The sequence below is a fragment of the Heterocephalus glaber genome, unplaced genomic scaffold, assembly GCF_053883595.1.
Source record: "Heterocephalus glaber isolate CG9 unplaced genomic scaffold, H.glaber_assembly_v1.0 deba00001481, whole genome shotgun sequence".
In the NCBI taxonomy this organism is placed as follows: Eukaryota; Metazoa; Chordata; class Mammalia; order Rodentia; family Bathyergidae; genus Heterocephalus; species Heterocephalus glaber.
The window spans coordinates 310814-332129 of record NW_028258317.1 but is presented as its reverse complement, the minus strand read 5'-3'; the positions used below and the strand labels follow the sequence as shown (position 1 = coordinate 332129).

Genomic DNA, 21316 nt, shown 5'->3' with positions numbered 1-21316 from the left:
TCTCTTAATAAATATAATGAATTAATCCTCTCTGACCTCAACAATAGGTCAGCTTTAAAACTCAAATCTAACTTGCTGCAAAAGCCCAACAACAAGTAATAAATGCAGAGCCTCTGGTTCTTTGAGGTCTGGGGATGTGGCTCAGTGGTACTGCACTTGCCTATCTCGAATCAAGTCCTAGATGGGAGGGAGGGAAGGAGGGAGGGACACAGATTATTATTAATTAGAATAATACTTATTATTTTAAAATAATACCTATTTTAAAACAAATACCCCAGTAAAGAACAATGACACCGAGATATGGGTTTACCTATAAAACAAAAGATCACAGACATCTTTTTGGGTGTTATCTTTTAGAACTTTTACAGAAAGCAAATATAAATATATGAAAGTCCTACCTCTCCAAATGCTGCTGGGTTAAATGGAAGGACAGTGGTCCCAGTCATGTATTTGACTGGAGTTTTCATTCGATGGGAAGCCTAAGAAAAAAAATAAACCCCAAAATAACATAGTTACTAAAAAATGGAGTCTTTCTTCAACTCAAAATAACCACATTTTTAGCTACATTATTGTCCAAGGTTCACATCTGTCTTTTTCTAATCAGGCACTTTCCTACTGATTTGTATGTGTCCCTCACGTTGTAAATGGCAGAATATGTTGGCTTTTCCCTATGCGTTCTTTACTGGCTTATATTTAAAAAGTAATAAACCTACCACATCCATCTACTGATATGGCCACGATAGGCCACCAATTGCCAGTTATTTTTGTTAATAATAATGATTTCAAAAAAACATGAGCACAAGGCATCTTCAGAATAGAAATGTGACTGTGCTATGAAAAACAGAATCATGGTTACTATATACTGACTTTCAACTCTCCTAAGGTACCTAGCTAGCAAAAAGCTACAAAATCATCGGTAGAGGTAAAAGACAGTAAAGGTATCCTCAAACATATTAAAATAGTCACATATAAAAAGTAGGATGGCTAGGATCGGGGATCATCAGTGTCAATACTATACTCTGATCCACCAACCGAAAACACCATGCAAGACAGAAATCTGAAAAAGCAGATAGAATGATCATGGTAGAAAAACCTTAACTGCTCCTTGAAGCATCCTTAAATTTATGATTCAATAGTGACCCTAAAAATAAAATAATAAGCTAGGCATGATGGTACATGCCTATAATCCCAGCACTCTAGGAGGCTAGGCAGGAGGATGGCAAGTTCAAGTCCAGCCTGGGTAACTTAACAAGATCCTGTCCCAAAATAAAAAAATAATAATAACAAAAAACCTTGTGGATGTAGCTCAGCACAAAGGCCCTGTGTTCGTTCCAGTACCATGAAATAATAAATGAATGAATGAATGAATGAATGAATAAATAAATAAAATAATGCCCTTAAAAATAAAAGGGAATGGGCCGGAGATTTAGCTCAGTGGTTTCGACGCCTGCTATGCAAGCACAAGGACCCGAGTTCGATCCCTGGTACCAAAAAAAAAATTTTTTTAATTAAAAAAAATAAAATAAAATAAAAGGGAAGGCTGGAGCTGTAGTTTACAGTACAGCACCTGTACAAGGCCCTGGATTTAATTCCCCACACAGCAAAACAATAAAAAGTAAAATAAAAGCAGAAAGTAGTTGTATTTTTTTGGTACCGGGGATCTAACTCGGGACCTTGCACTTGTGAGGCAGGTGGTGGAACCACTGAGCTAAATCCCCGGCCCGGTAGTTATATTTTTAAGCACACCATACCAAGAGAAAACAATTTTAAATACTGTATAGCCAAAACATGTCTGAAATGAATTACTGAGTCATTCAAATTTAGGTGAAACAGACCAACTACATTTAAGAATTATATTTGTCTCCTCACTTTGTGCCTCTCTCTTAATGTAAACATTACCATTGCCAGAAACTTTACTACTGCTCAACAATTAAGTGATTATATTTCTTGCTTTAAAATGTACAGTTTTATTTTTATAATCCATTATGTATTTTAAACTAATTAGCTGCTGTTAAATATGCCATACCTTTTCTTGGATATAATATACCATTTCTGGGAAAGAAGGCATCTGCTTAGAAGCACCTTCATTTTTGTTTTTACCAGGAAGACACCTTAACACTCGTTGTGCTTCTCCATGAACTTCTTCTCGTCTTTCAGAAGACAAATAAGAATAAAAAATGAATTTCACCAACTGTAGAATTATCATTTGAAGAATAAAAACTGGAATATTATTTAGTAGCTAGAGTTCTGAAAAAATATCTTAAATATATTCTTGACTAAGCAAAGAATAAGTAAAATATAAGATATAAGAAAGTACTTCTTTGTGGAAATTTCATGATATTCAGAAAGTCATCTGATTGCATGTTTTTTACTCACAGATAAAAACAGTACAGAGGGCCGGGGATTTAGCTCAGTGGCACCACTCTTACCTTGTAAGCACAAGGTCCTGAGTTCAATCCCCAGTACCAAAAAAAAGAATACTGAAATTAATTACACAAATAACTATGTGTATGCTTTACCATTATTAGAGGTATAATACCTTTATTAGGGGATAAATAAGTATAATACACTTTAAAATTCAGTGACTGTCCAGTGTTTTATATACTCCATCAAAACTCTAACACCTAGGCTGAAGATTTAGCTCAGTGGCACCGCACCTGCCTCGCAATCTCAAGGTCCTGAGTTCAATCCCTAGTACTAAAAAAAAAAACCTCTGACATCTAAATGGAATTCAGCAACAATGTTGTACAATTGGCAGTTAATAATAAGTGACATCAAAATATTAAAAAATGTAAAACTCAACCAATTTAAAGCCACCTAGAGAAGGGCCTGAGTAATAGTTTTATTCAGTCCTTTTAAATCCATAATTACCTCTAAATTCCCTAACACCTTATAAGGTGCTAAAAAGAATTAATAAAGGTTCCAGTTGTCAGAGAATTTTCATTTAACCAGAAAAGTTTTAACTAAAGAAAAACTGTTCAATCAGTTATTCTTTGGTTTTGGTTCTAAAAATAAAAGTAATTTTCCACACTCAGAGATAAGGCAGAGTGGTTAACAGCTCTGCTTACCTCTCTAGTCATATCCTGGCTCTAACAGAACTACTAGCTTGGCTCCCAGGCCCTGGAACCCTCTGGCCTGGGGTTTGGAAAACCTAAGGCAGACAAGTGAGAAAAGTAGGCCACAAGGATCAAGACTGATAATCCAAAACCAAAATAAATGGAAATGAATAAGAAGCAGCAGCCAAGATCAAAAATCAAAACTTAGGACCTGGCAATACCAATGATATTTAGTTAAAATACTGAACAAAAATTCATAGCAAAATATATACAATTTACAGGAGGGGAAATGGCATCAAGGGCATCACAGTTTGGCTGATAAGAATAATGAAACGTTTATCAAGGAATTAACCATTTTTTAAAAAATGGACCACAAAAGTTTATCAGAAAGGTTATTCAAATGATCAAAGGATACATAATTTTACTCAAACCATTCATCAACACAAATGAGACTTTAAAACATAAGAATCTCATTTTAAAAATGCAAAAATTCTAAATATTAAGCACAATAATGGCTTAATATTATGGAATATACTAGACTGCTTCATGGATTTTAAGATGTCACTAACTTGACAATATATAACACAGACTTAGTAAGAGTTACAATATAGATCATATTTACTTAATAAGAGTTGTTTTAACATGCACACATAAACCTCATTAAATGTATATACAGCTTTACAAAGATCCCAATTGCAGAAAAATTTAAGTGATTTAAAAAATCCCCTCTAGAAATGTAGTAATATCATTCAATACAAAATCCAATACATATCCCACTTTAAATCTTAGCATATTAGATATAAAATAAAACTCTTCAAACATTCAATAATACTTTTTTCTCCTACAAGACCTGTTTTTAGAGCTATAAGAATACTCCATATGTAATTATGTATTCTTTTTTACTTCACCACTTCACAAACATATTTACATATTATCTACGTATCATATACTACAGATATATATGTACCATCACATTACCAGTATACAAATATACTGTACATATCTACACATGTAATTCAATCTATTGAATTATGGAATTCAAATTAACACCTTTCGGAAACTTACGGATCTCCTGCAGCTAGTAGGAGCAAGTATCTGGAAGGTATGTGATCAGAGGGAAACACGGTGCTGGCAAATTTCACAGCCACTTGTCGAACTTGAACTTCAGGCTATTGGACACATAAAAACACAGAGATACCCACCACCCACCCAAAAAAAAAAAAAGAAAGAAAATTTAATTATCAGAAACTCATTCTACATAACTTATCTTAATGGTAAACAAATCAAAATTTAAGTTAGCATTTCAATAAATATGTGTCTAAATCAAAATCTTTTGTTCAATATTTTTGATCATTTCTGTGCTAGGGATCGAAATCAGGGCCTCATACATCCTAAGTTTGTGCTCTATCACTGAGTTATGCCCCTAGCCCTGTTCACATCTTTATGCTGTTTTAAAGTATTTGGGACAGGAGCGTTTCATAGAGTAAATATAAAGAGCTAAAAGGATCTTCCAAGTAATGGAGGAAATATCCACAATGATCATAACTAAAGGATCTCTGTGTACACACACATGTCCACCCCAAATCTTGGGGCCATGTCACTACAACAGTTTTGGGCCACTATCTCTGCCTCCCTAACTCTCAGTCATACAAGTGAAATTCAGGTATTTTGTGAGGGACAGAATCAAAGATTACTGTATTTTGAGTCCTTAAAAATTCATTCTCAGACCAGCTCTAAAGTTAACACTAACTACAGAAAAAGACTCAACTACATAAATATATTATATTAACTGAGATTAATAATTTATGAATATAAAGTTCAACCAGAAAACCAGTTTTAGAATTTACTGATCCTGAAGGTTTACTGTCAGTTATTTTCTTTCTAGGTCATTCCACCCGCCACAAATGTAAGTGAAATAGAGATCTACTATTTCAGAGATTGTCCCATTCACTCTGATATTCTTGCTGTTTAGCATTCCTTCAGCTACATTACAGAGCAATGATATTAAGGATTAGTCTATAAATCATATGATTTAGATCCAGGCATGGTGGCATACACCTGTAATCCCAGCATTCAGAAGACTGAGGCAGAATCACCACAAGTTTGAGGCCAGCCTGGGATACATAGTGAGTTGAAAGCCAGCCTGAACTACAAAGTGAGATCCTCTCTCAAAAAAACCAATCAACCAACCAACCAAATAAATAGATTTAGCCTGGAGTTTGAGTGCTTTTAAATGTAGTCTATAAAAAGAAAAAAATAGCTTTGGCTTGTTATATGAGTCTGCATGAATAGAACCAGTATCTATAAGCATTATATAAGTATCACACTTCTAGTGAGGGTACCCAAGGAAAGTTTTAAGCATTCTAGTCTAAGGGGCCGGGGATTTAGCTCAGTGGTTTCGCCACTTGCTGCACAAGTGCAAGGTCCCCAGTTTGATCCCCAATACCGAAAAAAAAATTTTTAAAAAAGCATTCTATTCTAGATAAGACTTTTAAAAATCTTCATCCATGATCTGACCAAGAGCCATGTAAACTGGACACCAGGAAGATTTGACAACAGGAATCTATATAGTAAGCTTTCTAAATATGCATAATGGCACAATTTAATCCTGTCATATTTCAATAGAAACCTGATACCTATTTAATATTTAAGAATTCCCTCAATATAAATGTATTAAATCATATCAGATGAATTTCATAGGAAGCGACTTATATTAACCTCATAAATTTTTCTGTGATCATTCCCTTTTCCAATTTTCCTCTCTTTCTACTCCTAAAAGGGCAAATATATAAAGCAAATATGTGACATATAATTTTATATTATGTATTACACATATGTATATACATGTATATATGTGTGTACATATATATATAGAGAGAGAGGGAGACACCACACACGCACACTATTCCACATTCTTCTACAAACTTCAATAAAAGCCAAATAAAGAGGACTAGAAAAAAAAAGCATGTCGGGCCAGGGATTTAGCTCAGTGGTTTCACCACCTGCTGCACAAGCACAAGGATCCCAGTTCAATCCCCGGTACCAAGGAAAAAAAAGAGCATGTGTGGTGTTACTGGCTTACTTCCTAAACACTCATTTTTACAGATGGGGGGATACTAGAGACTGGACCCAAGGCTTTCCACTAAGCTATAGCTCATGTTCCCCACTCTTTTTAGGACAAAGTCTAACTAAATTGTCTACACTGGCCTTGAACTTGTGATCCTCCTGATCCTCCTGCCTCAGCCTCCCAAGTGTGTGCCACCATGCCCAACATGTAATTTGTCTTTCTTTCTGCTTTTTTCTGATACTGTTTCTTATAGCATTCTTTTTCAAATAACTGTAGTGCTCAATTACCAGTTATTAAGAAAAAATACTTCCACCTCAGGAAACATGGCAGTAAGAATAGCTTTCCCACACAGAAGGATGTAAGCATAACCAATGTGCATACTATCACTTCTCCCTTAAAATCAAATTTCCACATGAGGAATTAAAAGTAGATCATATGTCAGCAAGTATTCCTCTTAATTTTCAAAGTAGTTAAGAAGAAAAGTAATTCAATCTTGTTCATAAAAATGTAAAATATGAGGCTAAGGAGGTATCTCAGTGGTAGTGTACTTGTTTAGCATGTATACTCTAGGTCTGATCTCAAGAACTGCAAAAAAAAAAAGTAAAATATGATCTTGTCATGTGAGGCAACACAGACTAAACTAGAAGACATTATGTTAAGAGAAAACAGTCACAGATAAACAAGTACTACACGACCTCATTCTTATGTACAATCTAAAAGAGTTGAACTCCTAGAAGTTGAATAGTGGCTATCAGAGTATGGGTAAAGTAAGGGACAGGGAAGTATGGGGAAAGTCTGGCCTACAGGCACTACGTTACAGTTAAATAGAAATAAATAAGTTCTAGTGTTCTATTCCATAGTAGGGTAACAACAGATAATAATGTACTGTACTGTATATTTCAAAATAGCTAGAATTTTTAATTTCTCACCACAAAAATGTATGAGAAAACAGATATGCTTACCAGATCTGAATATCATACAATGTATACATGTACTAAAAACATCACATGATTCCCTAGAAATACATACAGTTTTTATGTGTCAACTGAAACTTTTAACATAAAATGTGCATACCACCTGCCACTGTCATTCACAGAGTTGGACCTACCTTTATTAAGTATGAAGCCACGAGTGCCTCCATCAGTGTTCGCTGTGCTCCTTCCAAAGTACTATAAGCTCCAACCATCATAGACAATGCTTCTTGAATAGCAAGTCGAGTCTCAGGTTCTTCCTGTAAGGATGATAAAAATGTTTCCCTCCCTGTTGATTTCCAGATGTGCAGCGAAGCAGAAAGTATAAACTTACCACCTATTTCCCTACCTTACATAGAGCTTCAAAAAGCTGCTGTACAAGAGCTATATCCTTAGTGAATAGATGGGGCATTCGACTGTAAGAGAACAGAAGAGTGTAATTACTACCACAAACTTCCAGAAGATTAAAAGGGAGAAAATGAAACTATACACAAATTTTCCTGAATTCATGTTTTTAACCTCTGAATACATCAACATCACTACATTACCTCACCCAAAAGCTCAATATTTTTAAAGAGAAATATTTAATCTTCCATTATAGTAAGTCCCTGACTTACACTCAAATTTTGAACTGTCACAGGTATACTATATGTAAGATTCACAAATGTACTGTATAAGACTCACTTTGTTGGATTACAAACAAATCCAACTTAGGATCATTCTCCCAAAATGGAACTCGCTCACAAGTTGGGGATATACTGTATTTAATTCAGGTAACTCTTGATTTTTTACAGATATATGTATATCCCTCAGATGTTTCTTCTGTAATATTCCATGCATTCAGTTAATATTTCTGATTTTAGCATGAAGAAAAGAGATCAGACAAAAATGCAATTTAAAGACTATCACAGTAATAGGATTTTCTACTTCACACCAATAGATAAGGGATAAGGTTTGCTAAGACTATGCAGTGTGTAAGTGGATCTGAGATCTCTTTCTTCTGAACCCCAAAGCTTTATTCTTTGCACAGCACAGAAGAGCAGGATCTAGGCTACACAGACCAATACAAAACCTGCGCTTGAGTCCACAGCAGCGCATGGTGCCGCTGAGGATCTCTCTGCTTTGAAACACAGTAAAGGAAGATGATTGGAATGAGTAAATCATAAGCAAAAGAAAATGAACCCATCTTCTGACAATAGGACCACTCAGAATTGTAATGCAAATGCTATCCAAAACAAACAAAAAAGAAAGAAAGAAAGAAAGAAACAAACAGACAGACAAACTTGAACACTGGGATTACAAAATTTAATAGTAAGTAGTAATAAGAATTTAAGGTCAAGGGCCGAGGATTTAGCTCAGTGGTTTCGTTGCCTGCTGCACAAGCACAAGGACCCGCGTTTGATCCCCAGTACCAAAAAAAAAAAAAAAAAAAAAAAATTTCAGGTCAATCAAATATCTCTAGGGTACAAAAACTGTGACCCATTATGATGAAATTCAACTCAGTCTTTCAATATTATATTTAATGTGGTAATATGTCTTAAAATGTAAATTAAAATGTCATCTTTTTTTTTACAAAGTAATTTTTTTAAAAACATATGGCCATTAAATACATTTCCTTTCAGAAATATAAGAAACTTATTTTCCATCTATTATCACATTTTATATAATTTTTCTGTTTGCCAACAGGATATCTCTCACTAAGAAAGAGTTTACTCACCTGGAGAGTTTTCCAACAGCTGAATATGCCATTGACAGTAGTTTAGGGTCCTTGAAATTAAAAAAAAAATAAAATAAGGAAAGAAAAGAACAAAAAGAACCAAAAAAAGTCAAAACAAAACAAAAAACCACAGTAAACAGCAAAACCTTTCGCTACAATTACATGCATTATTTTATTCCTTGTTAAACCTAGATCTCACACTATCTATAGGATAATGGCATCTGAACAAGAAGTATGTCAAACCCAGAATCAATCACACTGCGATCGCCTGGGTAGCACATATGCAAAATCAATCACACTACTAAAAGGAAAAACAAAACAAAATCTTGTGTCCCCAACTCATTCCAAAAGGAAAATGCAGTGGTCATATATGAAGGGTTTCACTTAGCTAGTGCAAAGATCAGGATATTTTCAACACCACATATCCTACAAACACCAATATTCATCTTCAACACGCTAGAAAAACAGCTTACTAGATAATTCTAGGAGCCTCTGTCTCTCACCAAACTGCATGCAGTAAGCTAGAGTGATCTTCTAAAACTCTGCACTATAATAAAGCTCACTCTCATTTCTGCCAACATAACAAATTAAAGGAGGCAGCATGATGAGATGAGTAAAGTTCCCTCCTGAAGATACGGTAGAAATTTAATGGTTTTATGAAAAGCACCAGTCTAACTGATTACTCAGAACATAGTAACACACTTATACCAGTTAAATTTTATACATTTAACCTAGGATTCATCCTTCCACATCTGAACAGCAACTCTTATGGATTTGTTTGTTAGGAAGGCATGCAGATGTCACCTGCAGGTAGGAAATTTAGAGTCCTGTAGTTAATATAGAATCTCTAATCTATTTTGAAGCATATAATTTCTCTGCAAAAGCCACAAAGCATATTTATTTCTACCAACCACTCAAAGTATCTATGTCACAAAATGTTAAAGGTTCTGTAAACCTTACAAATCAGGCAAGCATGATTCAGTGGGGAAAAAAAATAAAAGGTAGGAGGGCCAGGCCTAGCAATGCTACACAAGTGAACAGCTTTTCACTAATAATAGTAACTGCTAATGTCGCTTGACTGTGCTGAACAATTTATGTGTACTAATTCATTTAATCATCACAATAATACAGTGAGGTAGTGCCATTTTAATTTTTCTGATAAGGAAAAGAGGTCCAAGGAATTTAAGTAACTCAACCAAAGAACAAAATTAGAAATTCAAACACAATTCTAACTTCAAATGTCAAGGTCTTAATCTCACTATACTATTGCAAACATGCATTCGTGTTTACCTAAGACTTAAGAAATTAATGCCAACTACAGTTCTAGAAACCTTACCTTTTTGGGGTGGGGGGGGCAAATTCTCCTGAAATATTGGAGATAGTAAGAGAAGTACAGTAGGGAAAAACAGGACTCCAAAACCTACAATTTAAGAACTCTCATTCCACTTAGCTTAAGGAATCAAAAATTTACTGAATGCATGTTTTGATAAAATTTTGAATCAGCAAATTCTTATCCCCTAATGACTAACACTGTTTCCCAGTATAAACGAAATCCAAATAGTTCCATATTGGAAGTAAATGTAAAATTAATTTCAACTAATCTCACTTTATTTTGCATACTGCATAGAAAGAGCACAGAATGCACAAGTGGTAAGACCCCATCAAGACTTGTATAAATTTTAATACTTATTTCTTTTTAAAAAAAGCAAAAAAAAGGTAGTAATTTCTGAAATTTGCACCACTTCAAATGAAAGTGTTAAGAAATAATGAATAACAAACTAATTACATCAACAGGTAGACCAGAAAATACTTTAAAATATAAAATGTTAAAATTTAAAAGTCACTTACTTCTTTATATTCATTAATTAGCTTAGTGAGGCCATTCAAAAGCATTGGACCTAAAGGCTTAATCTTGATTTCTGGACAGCTTTTGAAAAAAACACAAATACACAAAGCAAGTTGAGAATTACATATATTTTCAAATGATTAAAGATAAATGAAATAATCTAAAATATGAAAAATTTTAAGATAAGACAATCATGAATTCTTTCTAGGTAAGATGGGTAAAAAGATACACTTGAGTATTTGATCATTCTAGCAGTTGAAAACTTGTTAAAATCATTCAAAAAACTTACGTTATGCAAATATGATGTACAAATTGCAGGGATAATGTTCTTAGCTTTGAATTTGTATTTGTACCAAAAAGTCCATCATATACAACCTATGTAAAAGGAGCAAAGTCAAGGATATCCATTAATGAAAATTACAATTTACTGTTTTTGAATAGTAGTCAGAATTGAATAGATCTTTTGCACTCTATCTTGTTTTTCAAAATTAATGCAGTTCTTTTCAGAAAGCATTATTAGCTGACCAACTTAAAAACCAGTTAGTAGTTCCTATCAATAGTCTGTGGTGTAATCTAATCGGCACAATGGTTGATCTCACAAGTTAGCAAACCTTGTAGCTCTACCAAGAGGAAGCAATGAAGAGTTTCCATTGCAATGGCAACTACTCTACTATCCCATACCACACAAGGGACACTAGAAACAAGATCATCTGCAGCTATAATTAGATTTCTTAATAAAGATCAAAATTGAATCATTGTACAAGTGTGTGGTCAGGGTAAAGGTGTTCCAAGTATTGTGTAAAAATTTTTTAAAATTCATGTAGATTAGTCATATGCATCATGCAGCAAGTTATAATATTAAATATCAACACCAAGAATACCTAAACCCCTCAAATTCCTACTTTTATAGGAAAATTTACTCTTACACTTAAAAACAAAACAAAAACGTTATATCGTTATTCCTAAAACTATTAATAGTACTCTGCTCTTACTTAACAATAACATGTGGGCTGCAGACTAGCACTAAGTTATCTGGCTCAATAACTGCCACTATGCTAGTTATCATGAGACATTAAAAAATAAGCATTGCTACCAAAGCATTCAATCTTGTTGAGTAGTTAAGATGTATATACATTAAAAATGATACAGAACACGAGGTCCGAGTCACAGGGAACAAGCCGAATCAGCGCGCTGCAGACAGGTAGGTCTGGGCACGCCTTACCGAGGTCTCGAGTCATGCGGAAGATGCCAAATCACCCCGCTGCAGACAGGCAGCCACCTGGTTCCACACTACAAAGATGCAGAGGACACCAGACCACCACAACATGGTACTGAGTCCCGCTGCTCCCGGCCCAGAGGTAGGAGCTTCTGAGCAGTCATCCTGTCCCACTGCTCCTGGTCCAGAGGAAGGGGCTTCCCAGTCACCATCCCTCCCACTGCTCCCAGCCCAGAGGAAAGGGCTTTTGGGCCACCTTCTGTCCCATTGCTCCCGGCCCAGAGGAAGGGGCCTCCGGGCCACCATCCCTCCCATTGCTCCCGGCCCAGAGGGAGGGGCTTCTGAGCCACCATCCCACTGCTCCTGGTCCAGAGGAAGGGGCTTCTGGGCCACCATCCCGCCTGCTGCTCCCAGCCCACAGGAAAGGGCTTTTGGGCCTACAACCCTACCGCTGCTCCTGGCCCCTGTTCCACCTCTCCCAGCTCAGAGGAGGTAATCCGTGCAGGCGCTAACAGATCCCCGCCCTAGTCAAAATGAGAAAACATGTAAATAAGTCTCAAAACCAGACTTCCACTTCACCTACAGCAACCCCAAAGGGAAATGAGATGGAACACTCTGATACTCAACCACCTGGACCCACTGAACTGGCAACAAAAGGGGATCTGGAAAAAATGAAATCAGAAATAATTTCTCAGATAACAGGAGAAATTGTGCCCCTAGTGCAAGACATGATTAATAAATCTAGAGAGGAGCTGAGGAACATGATGGAATCCCAACATAAGAAACAAATGGAATCCATAAAACAGATGCAAATAGATTTCCAGGACATGAAAAACTCCATTGAAAGTCTACACAGCAGAATGAGCCAATGTGAGGACAGAATTTCAGATATAGAAGATAAGATTGCAATTAGAGACCAGGAAAAGAAAAATTGCTTCAAAATTATAAGGGAACATGAGAAATCAATCCAGCAGCTGCTAGATGATGCAAAGAAGAATAACATAAGACTGACTGGGCTCAATGAAGAAACAGGAGAGAGTGCAGATGACATAAAAAAATCTCTTCACAGAAATAATGACATAAAACTTCCCCAGCAGGGGAAAAGAGCTTGCCATACAGATAAGTGAGGCATATAGGACTCCAAATAGCCTGGATCAAAAAAAAATCTACACATAGGCATATAATTGTTAAGATTCCAGAAACTCAACAGAAGAACAAAGTTCTACAAGCAGTTAGAGAAAAGAAACAAATCACATACAAAGGAAAGTCCATCAGAATCATAGCAGACTTCTCAAGGCAAACCATCAAGGCAAGAAGAGCTGGGAGTGACATATTCCAAGCCCTAAAAGAAAACAGCCTCCAACCCAGACTGATGTACCCTGCAAAACTATCTTTCAAAATGGATGGAGAAATAAGATACTTTCATGACAAAGAGCACCTTAGGAACTTCGTGAATACCAAACCAGCACTCCAAAGAATTTTACACAATAGCCTAGGAACAGACATTAAGGATCACAACCCCAGGAAGCAAACCAGAATGAACCCATCTGGCATGACAAGAAATTAAATGTAAAGGGGGAGAACTCAACAAAAAGAAAGAGTCATGGCAATGACAAGTCCATACGTTTCAGTTATAATCATCAACATTAATGGTCTCAATTCACCAATCAAAAGAAATAGACTGGCAGAATGGGTCAAGAAGCAAAATCCAACAATATGCTGCATACAAGAAACACACTTCATTCAAAAGGAAACTCATAGACTGAAAGTTAAAGGGTAGAAAACAATACTCTACGTGACAGGAACCCGAAAAAAAGCAGGAGTAGCTATCCTCTTGGCAGATCAAGTAGATCTCAAGCCAACACTGATTAAGAGAGATGAAGAAGGACACTACATCCTTGTAAAGGGAAGAATCCAAGAGGAAGAGATGACAATCATAAATATCTATGCACCAAACACTAGTGCACCCAACTATATAAAACAAATACTAATGGACATGAAAAGTCATATATGCACTAATACAATTGTAGTGGGGGACCTCAACACCCCACTGTCACAAATAGATAGATCAACTAGACAAAAAATAAGTAATGAAATACTAGAACTCAATCGAACTACTGAACAAATGAACTTAAGAGATGTTTACAGAGTCTTCCACCCCACAAAATCAGAATGCACATTCTTCTCAGCTGCACGTGGGTCATTCTCCAAAACAGACCACATACTCACACACAGAACATGTTTAAGTAAGTGCAAAGGAATTGAAGTTATCCCCTCTATATTATCAGACCATAGTGCGATGAAATTGAAGATCCACCACAAAAGAAACTCAAAAAATTTCATAAACATGCGGAAATTGAACAACACACTTCTGAATAACCAATGGGTCACAGAGGAAATTAAAGAAGAAATCAGACAGTTCCTTCAATTAAATGACAATGACAATACAACATATTGGAATCTATGGGACACAATGAAAGCAGTCTTACGAGGGAAATTCATAGCAGTGAATACGCACATTAGGAAAACAGAACAAGCCCAATTAAACAACCTGATGCTGCACCTCAAGCTTCTAGAAAAAGAAGAGCAGGACAACCCCAGAGCTCATACAAGAGAGGAAATTATAAAGATCAGAGGAGAAATCAATGCAATGGAGACTAAGAGAACGATACAAAAAATCAATGAAGCCAAGAGCTGGTTCTTCAAAAGAATCAACAAAATTGACAAACCTTTAGCCAACCGTGTCAGAAAAAGGAAAGAAAAGGCCCAAATCCATGCAATTAGGAATGAAAAGGGTGAAATGACAACAGACCCAGCAGAAATCCAGAGGATCATCAATACCTACTTCCAGAACCTATATGCCAATAAGATGGACAACACAGAAGAAACGAACAGATTCCTAGATACATATGAATTACCAAACTTGAACGAAGAAGACCTAAAAATTCTGAACAACCCAATATCAACCAATGAAATTGAAAACGTGATTAAAAACTTAACTAAGAAAAGGCTGGGCCCTGATGGCTTCACTACCAAATTCTACAAGACATTTAGGGAGGAATTGCTGCCACTACTGTTTAAACTCTTCAATGAAATTGAAAGGGAAGCAATACTCCCAAATTCATTCCTGGAAGCAAGCATCACCTTGATCCCCAAAGCAGAGAAAGAACCAACTGAAAAAGAGAACTATAGGCCAATCTCACTAATGAACACAGATGCAAAAATCCTTAATAAGATAATGGTAAACAGAATGCAGAAGGTCATCAAGAAGATCATACACCCTGATCAAGTGGGATTCATCCCAGGGATGCAGGGATGGTTCAATATACGCAAATCAATCAATGTAATACACTATATCAATAGAGCCAAGGACAAAAACCATATGATTACCTCCATAGATGCAGAAAAAGCATTTGACAAAATCCAACATGCATTTATGATAAAAATCCTACAAAAAATTGGAACAGATGGTCTCTACCTCTAACTGATAGAAGCCATCTAGGAAAAACCAACAGCCAATATCATATTAAATGGTCAAAAACTGAAATCCTTCACACTAAAATCAGGAACAAGACAAGGATGTCCACTATCACCACTCTTGTTCAATATAGTTCTGGAAACATTAGCCACGGCAATTAGACAAGAGAAAGAAATAAAAGGAATAAAGATAGGAAATAAAGAAGTCAAACTGTCATTATTTGCAGATGATATGATACTCTATATAGAAGACCCCAAGAACTCCACCAAAAGTCTTCTAGACTTAATAACCAAATTCAGTCAAGTAGCTGGTTACAAGGTCAACACACAAAAATCAATAGCTTTCCTCTACATGAATGACAGACTCACTGAGAGAGAAATTGGGCAAATAATTCCTTTCACAATAGCATCCAAAAAACTGAAATACCTAGGAATCAACCTAACTAAAGAAATCAAAGACCTCTTCTCTGAAAACTATGGCACTCTGAAAAGAGAGATTGAAGATGATATCAGAAAATGGACAGACATCCCCTGCTCCTGGGTAGGAAGGATTAATATAGAGAAAATGGCCATACTTCCAAAACTGCTACATAGATTTAAAGCAATTCTAATTGAGATCCCAGCAGCATACTTCATGGACCCTGAGAAAACAATCCAAAAATTCATTTGGAACAAGAAGAGACCCAGAATAGCAAAAGCAATTCTAGGTAGCAGAGACGTGGCAGGGGTATCACAATCCCCAACCTTCAACTCTACTACAAAGCTACTGTGATAAAAACAGCATGGTACTGGCAAAGAAAAAGACCTGAGGACCAGTGGAACAGATTCGAAGATGCAGAAACAATGCCAGACACACTCAGCCATCTCTTCTTTGATAAAGGAGCCAAACACCCTCACTGGAGGAAAGATAGCCTCTTTAATAAATGGTGCTGGAAAAACTGGGCTTCAACTTGCCAAAGATTAAAACTAGACCTGTATCTCTCACCATGCACTAAACTGAAATCAAAATGGATTAAAGATCTAAATATTCCAATAGAAACTCTGAACCAGTTGGAACAGAGGTTAGGGAGAACCCTTGAAGACATCGGTGTAGGAAAAGATTTTATGAACAAAACCTCATGCCTGTGAACTAGCACAAACAATCAACAAATGGGATCTCTTCCTATTAAAAGGCTTCTGCACAGCAAGAGAAACCACCAGCAGTGTGAAGAGACAACCCACAATGTGGGAAAAAATCTTCACCTGCTCTTCCTCAAACAAAGGTCTACTATCTCGAATCTATAAAGAACTTAAAAAGATCAGATCTCCCAAATTTCAAGACTCAATCCAAAAATGGGCATCTGAAATGAATAGACATTTCTCAGAGAAGTAGAAATAACACATAAATACATGAAAAAATGTTCAACATCACTGGTCATTCCGAGAGATGCAAATGAAAACAACGCTGAGATTCCACTTCACTCTAGAAAGAATGGCTGCTATCATGAAATCAACCAGTAACAAATGCTGGCGGGGCTGTAGTGAAAGAAGAACCCTGCTCCACTGCTGGTGGGAGTGTAGACTGGTGCAACCACTGTGGAAATCAGTATGAAGATACCTCAAAGAACTAGTACTGGAAGTCCCATTTGACCCCACTATTCCACTGCTGGGGATCTTCCCCAAAGAATTAAAGGAATCATACCACAGTGATATATGTGCACCCATGTTCACAGAAGCACAGTTTGTAATAGCTAAAACTTGGAAACAGCCCAAATGCCCATCAACTGGAGAGGGGATAAAGAAAATGTGGTTTTTTTATAAAACGGAGTACTACTCAGCCATAAAAAATGAGAAATTAGAGACATTTATAGCTAAGTGGATGCACGTTGAGGCAATACTCTTAAGTGAAAGAAATAGGACACACATGTATAAATACCGAATAGTTTCTCTGGTGTGAGAAACAGTGTAAATAAGGACTAAATGTATAACAGGCAATGTGAAATAGGAAGAAAAGGGGCAAAGGGGAAGGAAATGGGAGGGCTAGGGGAAAGGATAGAAAGGAATAGAATTAATATGAGAAAATGGAAAAATAAGAACAAAATCTTTGTAAATAGGGAGGAATGGAGGGGTTGAAGGGAAGGCTGGGCAAGGGTGAAAAATAAGAACCAAGAGAGACTATGTAAAGGTGCAAACTTCCAATGATGAATGTCATTATACTGTATACCTAAAATGTACCAATAATTAGAATGAATAATCGATAACGCAAAACAGGAAGAAAAGGTTGAAAGGGGTAGGGGTAGTGGGAGGGGCAGGGGGAAGGAAAGAAGGGAAAGGAAAAAATGATGAGAAATGAAAAAATGGAAATAAAGTCTTTGTAAATAGGGAAGGGTGGAGGGCGTGAAGGGAGGGCTAGGAATGGGGAAAAAATAAGAACCAAGATGCATTATGTAAAGGTACACTTCCCAATGAGAAATGTAATTGTGTTGTATACCTACAATGTACCAATAAAAGAATTAAAAAAAAAAAAGATACAGAACAAAATATTACTTAGTGCTACATTATTTGGAGCCGACTTTGTATAGAACATTAATCTCACTGCTTCTTGGCCTTTTGGCTAAGATTAAGGGTAGATCATTAATCTGATAATGTCACATTATACAAATAATATAGTAATAATAAATGTAAAAAATGAATTGGAACAATTCATTTGTGAGACAAAAATAAAATTTTTAGTGAAATATTATATGTGAAGATTTGTGCTGAGTGCTTTTATATGTCCACTTCAGGTGAGAGTGGCAAAACACTCATTCAAATGGTCCCTCCAATTCTGAGACTAACAGATGAAGAAAGGGGAAGAGCAAACTACACAAAAGAATGGTAACATTATCATTAGAAATGGAAATACAAATGCCAGAGACCCTAGGTTCAATCCCCAGCAACACAGAAACAAAGAAAAAAAAAGAAATATAAGAAAAAGAATGTTTACAGATAACAGGTAATGAGTTTTGCCTTTGAAAATGCATTATTTTAGGTGGACTCATTTTTAAAACGTGTAAGTAACTAGAAATAAAGTATAAATCTAGTGGAAGTATATGAATAGTTTACCCCAAAATTCTAGCAGCTTATCATGTAACATAGTAACAATCATATTTTCTGAGCCAAAATTATCAAGATATTTTCTGAGAAACAGTGCTTGAAAACTGAAATCTAATTTTCTGTAGAAAATTTATGTTTATGGAGTCATAAAGAGAATTTTGAAATTATTCAAATGTTAAAGTGTCTATTTTCACCAGACAGTGGAAATTGAAGTTTCATTGTCTGAAAGGATGAAATGGCCATATAAATAAGCCTTAAGACCGAGAGATGCTAAGGACAAAAGTCTGTGCCCACTATGCATTGAAAACATAAAAGAGAGTATGGTATGCTCAATGTGGTAAAAGAAGAGGCAGGAACTGGAAACACTTTGGCCAGGAGATGGCACACTTGAGCAAATACTGAAACATGAGTAGATGTTTACCAGGCCAAAAGGCACAGGGAAGCATCCATCATCAGTGGAAACACAGTCACGAAAACAGACTATTTAAGGAGCTACAATGTTTTACTGGAGCACAAGTGCAGAGAAAGGGGTGGTGAAAGATGAGACTGGGAGGGAAATAACTTCCAACCTTTCACCATTTACTAAGAACTTAATAACAGCATGAGTACCAGCCTTTGTGTTCTAAACTTTCTATCCATTAGCCATTCAGTTTTCACAGTATTGTTACACAGTAGGGGTTACTGCAGATGGGAAGGAAGATGGGGAGGAAAGGGAGATGGAAGGGTGATGGGAAGGGAAAGGAGAAGGAAAGAAAGATGGAAAGGTGAGGGAGATGTAAAGGGAAGGGAGATGAAAGAGAAATGGAGAAGGAAAGGAGATGGGATGGAGATGGAAAGGGAAGAAAAATGGCAAGGAGATGGGAAGGAAAGAAGGATGGAAGGGTGATGGGAAGGGAAAGGAGATGGAAGGGATATGAGAAGGGAAGGGAGATGGGAAGGGAAAGGAAATAAGAAAAGAAAGATGGAAAGGAGATGGGAAGGGAATTAAGGAGGGAAATGGGAAGGGAGAAAGGGAAGGAGAGAGGAATCTGAGGTTTAAAATCAAATCAAATGAAACTGACATTAGAAGAAAACTAAAGACTAATATGCTTTATAAACATTGTTACAAAAAAATAAAACACTATGTCATCAATAACTGAATTCATACCATATTAGAAAATGTATACAGCATGACCTAATGGGCTTTACTCCTAGAAGGCCAGGAAATTCAACCTATAAAAATCAATCAATACAATAATCCACATTAATAGAATGGGAGAGGAGAACCACCTAATTATCTCAACTAATGCCAAAAAGCACTAACAAAATTGAATGATTAAAAAAAAATTCAACCTATCAGAAACTACATCAACACAATACAGGCCATCTATGGAGAGAGTTGAACAAGACGACTAAGTAAGATCCTCCAGAGTGGTCTCCCCTGTACAGATACACCAAGTTGAACAATTACTCACATACCAAACTGCCTTTGCAAGAGCTAAAAAAAATACAGGAAGAGATTACAGTGTTTTCTTTTAATATAACAAAAAGGTAAAACACATTGAAGAAGCCAAGAAGGGAACTGCCAAGGTCACAACCTACCCCCACTCTAAGCAGCACACAGTAGAGAAATGACTCCTGCTTGGGAGAAAGCAGGGAAATTCTATCTAGGCCTTAAACCTGAAACCCAGCATCAGGCCCACCACTGTGAAATCCCATGCTGTGCAGAGCCCTGTGATCCCTACCATCAGACCAATACCTCCAGGCTGAGCCACTAGAACTGTATTAACCAGGCAGAAAGACACTGCCTCCATCACCCTTCTAAATTCAGGCAAAGGAGCATGCAGCAAGACTACCCACTAAGGAGCAGGGCACAAAAGCTCGCATAAGAAATTTGTCTTAAGAGTTTAGTGCTAAGTCTCCAATAGCAGAAACCAAAAGACCCATATACAGGCCAGAGCTCAGAGCCTCTAGACCTGCCTCAGCATCGAGTAGAGACACAGCACTGTTGGGGCAGATTACAGTTTTTGCCCACATCACTGCCAGTCTTGGAGTGGGCCTCAGGCACACACTCCTTCTCCACAAAGATGAAAGTCCCTGAAGCTCTGACCAGGTGCAATGTAGCTTAATATCAGCCTAGGTGACCAAGGGACTGCCTTCATCTACACTACCCCAACTTCAAGCAGCATAACATGAAGCAAGATACCATTTGCTAGTTTAGAACGTGGTAGTAAGCACTGGACTTTGCTCTGGAACTCTGCCTAAAGAAAGAGCCTTTACAATATCCCTGGTGGTGAAAAGACACTCAGCCCCAGTCTAGTGGACTTCTATTCCAGTTAGCATCACTTATGGCTAAGTGCAGCAGTCTTAGACTATGAGTCCTCTCAGCAATAGCCCACTCCAGCACGGACACTGGCCCTTCCTCAATGCTATGCCAGTCTTGGCAAGCTGTGGGCTCGGGGTCTGACACAGTTTGGCAGCATTAATAGCCACAGACATGATACAGAAGCCTAGGACTGGGTGGTCCATCCACAGTACCTGACTATAGGCCAATGAGTATAAACAAAGCATCTGGTCTTACACCAGGCCCTGGGAGAGGCTTGCGGGGATGGATACTTTTTGTAGTTACTTTCCTGGTTTTTTTCTGAACAAAATACATCAATGCTATGTTTGGGATAAACCTGAGCTTGGATCACCCTTTAGTAGTGAAACAGTGACAACACACCAACAGCAGACTTCTGGTATACTTGGTCTTGGGTGCCATCTTGTGCTGAAACAGTGGAAGTGACTATAGGTCCAGGGAAAATTAGCAGCTATTTAGAATTTCTAGAAAGACAGGTACAAGCAAAGCCAGATTAGGAAAACTAGAATACCTAATCTCTTAATGCAGAAATATCACAAACCAACACCAT

The 21316-nt window shown here is 36.9% G+C and overlaps 1 protein-coding gene across 14 annotated transcripts in view; it reads right to left on the bottom strand.

Annotated features, from left to right (window-relative positions):
• Positions 1-21316, bottom strand: part of Ecpas (Ecm29 proteasome adaptor and scaffold) — a 127035-nt gene that overhangs the window by 45025 nt on the left and 60694 nt on the right. For all 14 annotated transcript variants that reach the window (XM_087184174.1, XM_004848121.4, XM_087184173.1 and 11 more), the window contains 8 exons: positions 10947-11032; positions 10660-10738; positions 8812-8861; positions 7444-7510; positions 7232-7354; positions 4122-4225; positions 2027-2150; positions 399-479 (listed from right to left, as the gene is read on the bottom strand). In XM_087184174.1, coding sequence (XP_087040300.1) covers positions 399-479; positions 2027-2150; positions 4122-4225; positions 7232-7354; positions 7444-7510; positions 8812-8861; positions 10660-10738; positions 10947-11032 — 714 coding nt within the window. The remainder of the gene's footprint in view (positions 1-398; positions 480-2026; positions 2151-4121; positions 4226-7231; positions 7355-7443; positions 7511-8811; positions 8862-10659; positions 10739-10946; positions 11033-21316) is intronic.